The sequence below is a fragment of the Ceratotherium simum genome, chromosome 14 (assembly GCF_057802395.1).
Source record: "Ceratotherium simum simum isolate JZ-2026a chromosome 14, ASM5780239v1, whole genome shotgun sequence".
NCBI classification, from domain to species: domain Eukaryota; kingdom Metazoa; phylum Chordata; class Mammalia; order Perissodactyla; family Rhinocerotidae; genus Ceratotherium; species Ceratotherium simum.
The window spans coordinates 15,409,263-15,422,562 of record NC_141913.1 but is presented as its reverse complement, the minus strand read 5'-3'; the positions used below and the strand labels follow the sequence as shown (position 1 = coordinate 15,422,562).

Genomic DNA, 13,300 nt, shown 5'->3' with positions numbered 1-13,300 from the left:
ACATGGAGAGAGGTGTCCTGCTGTCCCATCTGAGCCCAGCCCCAGCAGACCCTCCTGCAAATCCAGCAGAAAGGCCACCCGGCCAACCCATACGACTGGGAGAAATTACCCTTGTTGTTTTAAGCCACTAAGTTTTGGGGTGATTTATTACACAGCAATAGGTGAATGAAACACCTAACAGACTGAAAACTTAGCAAGAACTCCCCTCCGTGCTCCCACTGCCACCATACAGTATTTCTCAACAAATAAATATTTCTCAAAAAGATAAGGCCGTTGCTTGACTTCATTATGAATGGATAAATAATGAAGTCAAGCAAGGGCCTTGTAAGATAGGTAAGCCTTTTATAGTTGAGGAAAAAGATGCTCAGGGGGCCGGCCTGGTGGCACAGTGGTTAAGCGTGTGTCCTCCACTTGGGCGGCCCGGGGTTTGTAGGTTCGGATCCCAGGCGTGCATGACGCACCGTTTGGCAGGCCATGCTGTGGCGGCGTCCCATATAAAGCAGAGGAAGATGGGCACGGATGTTAGCTCAGAGCCGGTCTTCCTCAGCAAAAAGAGGAGGATTGGCATCGGATGTTAGCTCAGGACTAGTCTTCCTCATACACACACAAAAAAAGATGCTCAGAAAGGTTAATTAACTTGCCCTAGGTTCACAACCAGAAAAGCTGAGTCAGGATTTGAAGCCAGGTCTGTCTGACTCTAAAGCCCATGCTCTTTCTGTTACACTACGAATATAAACTGTTAACTGATTTTAAAAGCCACGTTCAAGGTATGTCCTAGATTAGCATACATATTCAAACCAATCTCATATTTAAAACACCCACATTTCTACGAAGAACATTAGCATCTAAATCTGCAACATGGTCCCACAAGGAAGAGGAAGAGGAAGGTCCTGAAAGACTCAAGATTCGACTGGGTTCACCCTACCTATTAAGGAAAAGAAGTCTCACGCATTTTGGAAAGATTTTCTACAAGGATTAAAATAACAGATAATCCAAAAAGTTAGCCAAATCCCACTCCTTCCCTTTTGCCCTAACCCCTTAATCTTGCAGATAAAACGTTAATAACACAGATGTGGAATTTTTTTTTCCAGCACAATAATTAAGAAAAAAGATCAGGGTAAATCAGAATAACTTTACAGTCTTTGCACAATCTCTAACTTGTTCATACTTAAATCGAAAGTTGCCTAATTTGACAAAAAGGGCATTGGACATGTCCAAGGGCACATTCATCACAAGAGAAGCCTTTGAACCCAGGCTGGCATGAACACTGCCCTGATGATTCATCACAGCTGCCATACAAAGTCCCAATGCCACTGCCCCGTAGGCTGAGAATGCCACAGGGAAAGGGAAAATTGTACTGTCAACTACAGTCTTGGCGTAAAACCAAGCATTGGAATTCAGTAAGAAATCTGAACTTTACATTGGCATTGAGGTCCAAAGAATCCTGATTTACAACCATCTATAAACAGAAAGAAAGCATCTAGTATCTATGCATTTTACAAATTCTGTTTCTGAAATTCACTTTTCAATGTTTGAAATTCACTTTTCAATGTTTCCTCTTCCTTATCTAGCAAATAGTCACACAGGGTGACAGAGCCAGGAACCTCTGAGGCTCCTCCCTTCTCCCTCCCCTTCCCTCCCCACACGTCATCACCAGGTCATAGTGATTATGTCTCAGGAAAGTCCCTGGAATCCTCTCCTTCCCGAGTTCCAGAGCCTTTGCTCAGGACCTCACCCTTGTTTGCCTGGATTATCTCGAAAGCCTCCTAACAAGGCTGTCTGCTTCCCGTCTTGCCCCTTCCAATTCACTTTCCATACTGGTGTCAAGAGTGATCTTTACAAAATGCCAACCTTTTCATATCACTTTCCAGTTTAAATCCCTCAAAGGTGACCCAGTGCCTTCAGGACACAACCTAAAGTCCTTGACATCTGTGACATATCAGAGCCTTCAAAATCTTCCAGGCTGCCAGCAGCCTACACGGCACCTTTGTGCAAACTAGAAAAAGATGTCCCTTCCTCACGATGCTTTCCTGACGCTTGCTGTAAAATCGTCACCATAAATAAGCAAATCTGCAATGCCCTCAATGGCTATGGCGCCCCCATAGATGAGGTGCAGTTTTGCACTGCAACCTGCACATCTGGGCCTGGCTGCCCACTCTGGTCTTTTCCTAATCCTCTCCTCTCCCTGAACTTCTTCCCCTACCCCTGATTCAGCCCCAATGACGCACATGCTGTCTCCTCTCCCATCCCCAGGCCTTCTCATAGCCGCCCCTCTGCCTGGCTAATTCCTTCATGCTCCGAGACTTAGCTGAGATGCCTCTTTCTCCTGCTCGGAGAAGCCCTTCCAGAAGTTCTTTACCTTCACCCTTCCTTCCTGCCTTCCTTCTTGCCTGCCTGCCTTCCTGCCTGCCTGCCTTCCTGCCTCTCTTCCTGCCTTCCCTCCCTTCCTTTTGTAAGGGGCTGTAAGGATATCCCTCCTGCACGCTCCCACGGCTTCAAGTTCTTGCCTGGTATTAGCATTACCTCCTGCTGTTATAACTGTTAACCTGTGTGTCTCCGGCAGGACTGGAAGCTTCCAGGGAGCAGGGACTGTGCAGCAGGCAGCTGCCTTGGCAGTGCCTGGTACAGAGTAGGCACTTAATAAAAGTTTACTAAATGAAAAATATGCTAAATATTCAAGGCTACAGTTCTCTTTGGTAAACACCATTTCTTGAATTTCATTTTATTGGTATCCACACGGAGTCTCCAAACTGAGATACCAGAATTTGCCTGTCCCTCTCTAAGCCTCATCTGGCAGGTCTCCATGCCAACAGCGACTGTCCCACACTGCCAGGCAGATGAAATGCCCAGCCTGGGGAGGGACACAGCCAGGGAAGCATGCCCCAGTGGCTGTCCCCCGAACCTCTCAGAGTTCTCATCGTTAGCACGTGCCCCAGCCCCAACCACACTGACCTCGAAGCTCTGGCAGTGGCAAGTAGCTCCGTACAAAGTGACTGGGGGAATCAAAACCCCTTCAGGATATTTGTCAAGAAACCTCGTGGACAGCCATGTCTTCAGGTCAAATGGGCTCCTTTACATAATCCTCCCCAGATTGCCTCAATCTCCTAGATAAAGTAAACTCTGAGAGTTTTCTTGCACCTGTTGATTCTGCTTGTCACTGCTTTTTGTTTGAACTTGGAGGAATAAAAGTGCACGCGTGCCTATAGGCTAGAGTGTATATTTTTCATATGCTGTCATTTTCAAAAGGTGCCCTTGAAGACGTGTCTATTGTACATTGACTTCCTAAAAATAAATGTTAAGTGGTTATTAATGATCACTTGAACCCAGAAAATCCTAATAATATCCGGGGTCAGAAATATAATGAAAAACCTGAAAACATTCTGATCTGCAACACTATTCTGCCCTTCTGTTTCAGCTCTTCAGTGTCTGGAACGGAGCACATGGATTTTCTAGAGCAGTGGTTCTCAATTTTGCCTGCATGCTGGAATCTCCTGGTAAAACACCATCGCCTGGGCGTGGAAGCCCAAACTCACAGATCTGATACAATCCCATGATCTATAAACTATGGCCTCAAGGGTAAATTCATCCCTCTTTTAGTAAATAAAGTTTTACTGAAACACAGCCAAGCTCACGCATTTACATATTGTTGCTTTCATGCTACAATAGCAAAGTTGACTATTTGCAACTTTGCCTACAAAGCCGAAAATATTTACTATCTGACCCTTTACAGGCAAGTTTGCCAACTACTAAATGGCAATTTCTACTAATTAGAGCAGTAGTTCTTAACAAGAGACATACATCAGAATCATCTGGAAAATTTCAAAATTCAAGCCTGGGCTTTATCCCTGGAAATCTAGATTAAGATCTGGGGTGACAGACAGGGATTTATATTTTGCAAAAGCAAGGGATTCTAAATACAGCCCTGTTTAAAAACCACCGTATTAGAAGACAGGAAAGCATCAATGGGCCTTCAAGAATTAAAATTCTCAGGGGTAGAAGGGCACCCGCCATTATCCAGTGCTGTATATCTTCCGACAGTTGAGACGTTTGTGCTTCTAATGTTCACTACCAGGAGTTAGGCTCCAAAGTGGGTAGTTTTAAAATGCATTAATAGAAGACAAAATTGAAGTGGATATCTGTGCATTCAAATTCCCAAATAAAATCTAACTGCGCTAACTGAAACTTCTTTTCCTTGAGTCTGTGTTCTAAAGCTTCTCTAATATTTTGAAACAGACGTTTGAACTTCCCTTCAAGTCCAATTAAATTTCTTTTCCTGAAATCACCACCAGTCTACTTGGGGAGAAAAAGGAATTAAATAACAAAGGAATTACTGTAAACAGATTGTAAATGGGGGATCTGAAACATTCTTGGGGAAGAAAACTAGAGATGTGTGTTGTAATCAAGGTTCAAAAGCTGAGTTCCATTCTAGTCAATTAAGAAACATTTGCTGATACCCATTATGGGCAGGATACCATGGTAGGTACTGTGGGGATTAGAAACCAATTCAAGCATAGCTACTGTCCCCAAGTGACCAAGTGTCTGACGAAGGCTTAAGACAGTACTCCACATAACGACACACAGCACCGTGGTCGGATCAGAAGAGCTGGGTCTGGGTAGCGCAGAGCTGCAACTAGCACAGGAAGGTAAAGAGGATGACGTTAAAGCTGACCTCAGGTGAGCCCTGTGCTGCCCCCAAATTCTATGACATTCCCCAAGCCCAGTCACTCCCCTGTGTTCTGGGATGATGTGTTCATACCTTCTCTCTCTCACCTCCAAAACCTCCTTCCCATCCTCACTTTCTGCCCCTGACCTTGATTCTTATTTCACAGAGAAAAAAAGGAACAACTAGGAGAAAGCGTCGCTACATTCCCACCACCGCACCCACCTGACCCTCCTCTAGCCCGTGTGCTCTGCCTTCTCCTCCGTTACATTCTTTCCCTCTCAGTGAATGGCAACGTCTTCCTGGTTTGCTCCATCCACAAGCCTTGGGGTCACTCCACAGTCCTGTCTTTCTCTCATAGTACACATCCAGTCCAGCAACCCCCTGGCAAGTCCTGTGGGTTCTATCTTCAGATTATATCCACAACCTGTCCACTTCTTGTCACCTCCACTGATACCTCCTGGGTCCAAGCCATCATCATCTCTTCCTCATGGATTATCGCAATAGCTTCCCACGAGGTCTCCCTGCTGCTTCTCCTCTCCGCTGAAATCAGTTTTCAACACGGTAGCCACAAAGATCCTTATGCAACATCATTTCTCTGTGCAAGAGACATTTCTCTCCATGTCTCATTCAGAGTAGAAGGTTAACGCTTTGCAGTGGCTGACAAGGGCCTACCATCTGGTCCCCAGAACTTCCCTTCCTTCCCCTCTCCCCTTCCTCACTGCTTTCACACACCTTGTCTCCCTTTTGTTCAAGGAACGTCTCAGCATGCTGCTGCCCCAAGGACTCAGCACTTCTCTTTTCTGTGTCTGGATGCTTCTCCCCAGACAGCTGCAGAGCTCACCCCTCACCCCCTTCAGGTCCCTGCTTAATCATCTCTTCAATGAGGCCTTCCCTGACTATCCCATTTAAATCTACAAACCTCATCTTCCCTGACCTCTCTTTGCCTTGTTTTTTCCACAGCACTCATGGCCAAGGCTGCCTCCAGCCCACACCCTGAGCTACTATCTTGTTGCAGAACGTGAACTCCTCTGCCAAGGAGAGCTCTCCAGAGGCCATCCTCTTGTCTGGTCACAAGTGTCCCTTCTCTGCCCACCCACACCCTGGACATGCCAGGAGGAAGGGCACATGTGCTCACATACACCTCTCACTACCTCCACCCTAGTGAGATGAGCATGTGGCCATCAAATCTCTCCAGCTACCCATCAGGGTGCGAAGCAGACTCAGTGGGTGACCCGACCAGGACCCAGATGGGGCAGTCATGGGCTGGGTGCATGTGCTGTGTCCTTTTGTTGGTGCCCTTCTGAGCATGTGCATCCCTGGGTGTGCCTTTATGGGTTTATGTAGGAAATGGTCCACAGCTCCAGAATGGAACCTAGAGGCTTCTCATATGAGTCAGTTTATCCCTACAATGTGAATGGCTCCCCCTTAAAAATAGCACCCTTGTGCAGGACATAATCCTGCATATCATAATCCGACATATTAGAGATCTCACTTGTTTAGTGGTTCATATATTATATACGTTATTGTATGAATCCCCCCACTGGAATACAAGCTCCAAGAGAGCTGTGAATTTTTAAAAATTCTGTTCATGGTAAGTCTCCAGTAGCCAGAACGATGCTGCGCACATTACAGGTGATCGATCATAAAACACTTGCAGAATGAGTGGTTTGGTAGATGTAGCACCCACACGCTCTTGGTACCCACCTCTCCACCCCAAAGGCTGCTTCCTGCACACCTCTGCCATTCTCTGCCCAGGGTACCTCCCTGGCTGCAGGAGCTCCTTAGCCTTCCTGCAGGCCAAGCTCAAAGTATCACAGAGTTAATGCCCCAGGAAGCAGTCCTCCATCCATGGCAGGTAACTGAGGTCATCCCTGCAGCTGGGACAAGGGTGAGCAAGTTCTATGCTGTGTCCCCCGGAGTTGCTTAAAGGCATGTGGCTCCAGGTGCTACAGTAGGGCATTGTTTGCTAATGCATCTTCGTAATAGCTCCCTTCACTCCCTGACTCATGCCCTTACTGATGTTTCCTGGGATCACCTCCCAAATAAACTGCCTGCACTCAATTCCTTTCTCAGGGTCTCTTTTTGGACAACCCAAATAAGAGAATAAGCAACCGACTGCCACCAAAGGTCTTTAAGCAAGTTAGTGATATATAATCCAAGCTCTGTTTCGTTTCCTTAATCAGGTAGTGCCACTACAAAAGATAGATTAGAGTAGAGAATGATGGGAGGTGAGGAGCTCAAAGAGGAGACACCTGGAAGGCACCCGCCCTGCTCCAGCAAGGACAATTTGAACTTGGGCATAGCAGTGTGCATGGGAAGTAGAAACAGAATATGGAGCATAACATTTTCATTGAAGTTAAACCAAAAGAGAGGTTACTTGCCTTTTATATCTCCAGCTACTGGACCTTCTGGACTTGGAGTAGAAACAGGGAAAATGGGAGTTCCTAAAAAAACAGTTTATTTAAAAATATAGAGAAGGATTAAGGAGACAGTAAAGTAAAACATTAACTTGCACTAACTAGGAAGAATCCCTCTCTAATTTAGTGAAAAGTAGCATGTGGAGATTAATTTAAAGAAACGCAATCTTGCTATATTTGAAATGCATCTAGTAATTGAAACTAGACTGGTCAGACATTCTAACTTGTACATTAACAAACAGAAATGGATATTTTATGTTCACAATAGCTAAGTCTCAGTCTGAGCAGGGATGAGTTTGGTTTCTTTATCATCTTTATTGGTTTTTTAATGTAAAATTGAGGCTACTTTTTAAAAAATGTTTTCTCTCAAGCTTTTTTCCCTAAAGTTTTGTTTATGCCATAAAATTGCTTTAGGTTGCTTTTTTTTCACTAAAAAGGCAAATGCAATTTCTGCGCAGCCTCTATCCAATAATTAACAGATTCTAAAGTGATTAAGCCCGGGTTCAGTGTTACCGCGCTTGCGCTTAAAAACTAGTTCCTTTAAATATAAGATGATCGTATAATTTATCCTCCAAACTAGGACACTCAACGGTGACAGTGGGTGCTAGTTTGATGATTACCCTGGGACAGCAGGTGTGAACCAGGACATATTGTCACCCCATTCACATGCGTCCTGCCCACCTAGCCCCACAAGTCAAGATGCTTTTCCTGAGTTTGTAGAGTTGTGAGCATGGGATGGGCAAGAACTAATGCAGCAATGGGAAGGCCTCTTCTTGAGACAGTGTTTCTTTGTCCTAAGGCAGAAGTGCCATTTTTACACTGTTGCAGAACAAACAACCATGGCTCTTGTCACAATTTGCAGAGCTCATTTCAGACTCTCCTGCTTCAAGTTCTTTAGTGGTTCTAATAGATACATATTTTTTTCTCTCTGAGACACTGAGACATTCACTTAGATCACTGCAGTGGGCTGAGGTGGGGGCCCATGATGGCTTGGCCTACTGTACAGCAGGAAAGAGGAAGCACATCCCTCTGGCCACCTGAAGCACGAAACACAACATGTATGCAAACGGACATCTGGAAGCCCATGACATTTCTTCTAGGTTTAGGAAGAAAAATCACACACACGGATTACTAAGATGAAATTGCCAATATTTGACCCTTTTGACCTACTAAGATGGTAATGTGTATGGTACAACCTAATACTTTGGAGATAAATAAGACTATAAAATGTACTTATATAAATTTTATGTTGCAAACTTTTGGAAACACTTTCATGTAAATACAACCCACCTGGATCCATTTCTGTCCCCCCACCACACCCTGCCTGTCACGCCTTCGGGTGTAATGCACAAGCCCAGCTATGTGTCAAGAAGGGAGGCCTCTCCTTCTGCAGTGGGTACTTACTCAAGCAAAACGGGAAATTATAGTATCCGACCGCACACTTCTCACAGTTGTCTCCCTGGAAATTCGGCTTGCAGTTGCAGCGGCCTGAGCCCTGCTCACAGTCTTCCGCGTGCTCAGGGTTACAGCTGCAGGCTAAGAGAAATCCCGGTTTACAAAGGACCAGTCCTTCGCTGCACTTAACAAGGCAAATATGTCCCAACACGTCTCCAGCAACATTGAATACTTTATCATTGGTCTACGGTTATTCTTGAAAGAACACAGCCTGTTTTCCACTTCCCACCTGGTTGATGGTTCTCATTAATTAAACCTCACGGACCCTCGGAGTTAAGCTTTAAGAGTGTCCACACTGAGAAGTTCTTGAGAATGTAGTTTATTATGCTGAGCACTGCCCAGCTCACTGTGTAAGAAGCAAAGTCTGCACCGACTACAGTCGGAGGGGCTGGGTGGGTGTGTGTTGTAGCTCCTGGCAAGTCTGTTGGGTGCAGCCTCTCCTGGCCATGAGTGAACTGTGACTGTCCATATAGTGATCATCATTACACAGTTGTGATGTGGACACAAGTGTGGGATGCCTAGATACTGATATACAATCTGTGGACAGCACAGCAAGATTGTGCCCAAAACCCAAATGTTAGATTTGAGTGATAGAGCTTGCTGAAGGCAGGTTTTACAAGCAACATGATGATTGGGTTTGCATTTCAGAGGAGCATACTTGGCGTATAAGAAGTCTGATAACCTTCCACTTGAGAGCTTCCCTTGACCTGGTAGGTCCTCACCTTGGACAGCAAAGATACTGTCATAGCTCAGCTGAGTACATGTCTTATGAGGAACTGGTGGACTGCAGAAGCCGTGAGCGTCAAGCATACCCCCAGCCTGGCTTCTCCTGGTGTCCTCTGCTTAACTTGTTAGGATTTATGTGTCCTGTGGATTTTTTATGCTAAGGCTTGAATATCTCCATGAGACCACTTCAGCTACAAAGAAACTAGAAAAGTGATGGAGAATCGAGATTCCTAACAAGGTACAATGTCTTTCTGTTTTCTTTTTCCAATGCCTGTTCTTCCTGGGCACGAGGAAAGTGGTGGGCATACTTTGTGGGATGATGTGGAAGAGAGAAGGAAAACAGGAACACACTTTTAACAACTAAAAATGCCCTGGGGAGAGGCAAATCTGAGTTTACGCATTCTTTGGACTTGGATGCCCTCAAACGTTAATGAAATGATGAATGAATTGCGGGGGGACAGTGGGCACAGAGGTAAACTTCAGCACTGGAATTGCTTTCCAACTGTGATAGCCAGAGAATATAAAAGAACCAAGTACTGAACAGGCTATAGGTGACACACGTAGGGCGAAGTCCACAATCTGACCTATGACTGATAATCCACAGGGAAAAACCAGTGGCATTTTTGTATAATGGATGTGGTATGGCACAGTGGTGCCAGACAGATATGAACTCTATCCTAGATCTACCAGTTAGTGGTTTTGTCGCTTGGGCCAAAATATTTAACTACTCAGACCCTTTGGTTTCCCCATATCAAAAAATAAGAAGAATAATACAATATCACAAATTTGTTGTGATAAATAAGATATTAGTGAAAGTATTTAGGCAGTGTCTTGCATACAGCAAGTGCTCAACAAATCGTAGCTATTTTAAATATTATGACTATAATTAGGTCCTCGTGAAATCACTACTATGTTGTGTTGATGTGAATTCTGACAAAAATTTGAAATTATTGGGATCGTGGTTGCATGTCAAAACAACAGAAAATGGAGGAACCAGCATTTGTTGCAGGCCTAGTATGTGACAGGCCCAATGCTTAGTATTTTCCTAGGTGCTTTTGATGGCATTTCATTTAATCTTAGGGAATTACATTATCATTTCTATTTATATACAAGAAATTTGAGGCTCAGAGACACTATGTAACTGCCTGAAGTTACACAGCTAGTAAAGAGTAGTAGAAATGATAGGAAGAGAGAGACTGAAGGGAACTACTGACCAACCAGAATTTAGCCCAATGACCTTCCTGAAGCAGTAGACAATCTAAGACACACCAGGTTGGAACGAAACTTACGGATGCAGCCATGCGGGGCATCAACTGGAATGCCATACGGGCGGTAATAACCCTTAGCACACTGTTCACAGTTTACACCAGCTGTGTTATGCTAGAAAGAAGCAAAAGACACTTAGAAGGAAGAGTATTGGAGAGGTCCTTATTTTGTGCTATTCATCCAGAGAAATAATTCTGTCATATACAATTGTAATTTCAAAGTCAATGAAAAAAATAAGCATTGATTTTGATCTTGAGTCTCCTAGATTTACCAAAGGACATTGGCTTAACTTGGCTCTGGAATTTTTTCCCATTGAAAGAGGAAATGAGGGTAAGTTCCTTGAACTGGACAGCCCAGGTTTTCCCCTCTACCACAGAATTTACAAAACTCAAGAAGACTACTCTTCACAGCTTCATTCAGAAGTGATCAATGGATAACAAGTCACCCTTAGGTTTAACCCAAGGAATAAAGGGTCACGTGTGTATTTTTATCTTCTCTGATTTTGGAAGAAATCACATATACAGATCATCTTCTCTTGTCATTCCAATTTTATCTGCGCTTTAGTCAAGAAACCATTTTTCAAACATTTCTGTTATGTGAAGGGAAAATGTAGGCATTAGTCTCATACACAGAGCTCATTTTAAAGTACAATACTAGGAGGGTTTTATATTTCATGGTTAATCCTTGTAATTGCCACAAAATCAAATTACCCAACATGCCATCATCAGTTTCCAAGAATTATACACCACGGATCTAGCTCAATTCTGCCTCTCTCTCTCTAATTTGGAAACAATTAGGAGGACAGTGTTCTTTCATTAATGAAAGGAAAGGCAATAGGAAGTTAAAAAGAACTAAGATAACACACTTTGACTCAAAAAGAGTCTACATAGAAACATAGAGAGGAGAACAAAGGCCCTTTCTGTATTCTCTCCCCCATTTTAGATGATTTTATTAATTATAGACTTTTATTTATTACCACTCCTTGTCCTGTGGGCTAAAATGCAAAATCACTTTAACACTGAGGTCTAAAACCACACTGGCCATTTCTCTGACTTAATATTTACATGCATGAACATTTTGGGCAAATAAGAAACAGCTGTATCCACCCTCCCTTCCATCAAATGCCAATTAACCTCTCAACTCTGTAGTTGCCACTATGACTTATAAAAGACAAGACATCAGGTTAACCTTGGCTCCCCAATTTTTTTCCATTGGAATAGGAAATGAGGAAAAGTTCTCTGAAGTGGGCACCCCAGGCTTTCCCCATTACCACAAAGTTTGGCTAATGAAGCACCTGCCACAGAGAAGTTATATTTTTAAGACACAAAGAACAGCAACAAATGAGCTGTAGATGGAATAATGGCTGTAGTTTGCCTTCAAGTCTTGGGTGGTTTTCTAGGACCCGCACCACACCCTGAGGGCGACAGCACACCACTTTATCCATGGACACCAAGGTCATGGGTGGACCAAGGCCAGATTGAAACTCAAGGAAAGTGGTGGCTCCATAATTTCTATATTGGAGACGCTAGGAGAAGTAATCTCTCTGGGAGGTGTGGGTGCTTGAATTTGTATTTGTATGACAATTAACCTAAAATGAGAAAACCTCAGCTGCCCAAGCTAAAGAGCGGGGTGGGCGCTGATGGAATCTATGCAAGAGGTAAGTCCACCCCACCACTGACCCCTCCTTTGGCCCCGCCTACAGAAGCTTTCTATGGAATGCTCGCCTAGAAACCCCAGGGCCTGCTCTGATAATTCTTAGGTCCTAATTCCTCCAAGCAGAACTTTTCTAAGGTGCTTTACAATCTTCAGGTAAACCCCATCTCTCTCTTTCTCTCAATCCCTTGACCACACCCACAACACTGTTGCTGGCTTCCATTTCTGTGAACTTCAAGCACATGGAGATTACTGGCTACTCCACTCATTGGCCCCCCTCTCCTGGGAAGCCCCCTATCTGATTTTCCTTCCTGAAGCAGACAGGATCTGGCTTTTGCTACTTCTCTGACTCATCTACTCCCACTCACTCCCCTCCAGCCACAAGGGGCCCCTTGCTCCCTCTCAAAGCCCTTTGCCCTGCCATTCCCTTTGCCTGGAATGCTCCTCCCCAGACAGATGCCTAGCTCATTCTCGTGCTTCTTTGAAGTCTTTACTCAAATGCCACATCCCAAGGAACTGGCCACCCTATTTAAAAATGTCACATACCCAAAGCTAATACCTAAAATAGTAAACCCAAGACATAAAAATGAAATCAATACCACATGAGAATATAGCCATCTCTGAAAACTGCTTGCCCTACAGGATAACAATCTGGCAAATTTTTACATGCTGGTTGCTTGACTACTTTAAAGTCTCCAGGCCCAATCTGCCTGTGGTCTTCCCACTTCCTGCCACCAGCCCAGAGCTGATGGCAGATATCATTCACCCTTCTCCCACTACCAGCACTGCACAGAAAAGGTGGAAACAACCAGGTTAGCTGGTGCTATGGACTAAATGTCGTGTCTCCCCAAATTCATTTGTGGAAGCCTAATCCCCAGTGTGATAGTATTTGGAGATGGGGCCTTGGGAGGTAATCAGATCATGAGAGTGGATCCCTTCTGAAGGGATTAGTGCACTTATAAGAAGAGACACCAGACAGCTTCCTTCTTTTCTCTCTACTCTCCACCAGTGAGGATACAATGGGAAGACAGCCATTCGCCAACCAGGAAGAGGGCTCTTACTAGACACTAGATCTGCCAGCACCTTGATCTTGGACTTTTCAGCCTTCAGAACTGTGAGA

General features: G+C 44.4%; 1 protein-coding gene across 2 annotated transcripts in view; it reads right to left on the bottom strand.

The window, feature by feature from the left end:
* LAMA3 (laminin subunit alpha 3) overlaps positions 1-13,300 on the bottom strand; it is a 248,035-nt gene that overhangs the window by 153,905 nt on the left and 80,830 nt on the right. For both annotated transcript variants that reach the window (XM_087439074.1, XM_087439073.1), the window contains exons 9-11: positions 10,551-10,641; positions 8,485-8,616; positions 7,045-7,107 (exon numbers count right to left, since the gene is read on the bottom strand). In XM_087439074.1, the coding sequence (XP_087295200.1) occupies positions 7,045-7,107; positions 8,485-8,616; positions 10,551-10,641 (286 nt within the window). The remainder of the gene's footprint in view (positions 1-7,044; positions 7,108-8,484; positions 8,617-10,550; positions 10,642-13,300) is intronic.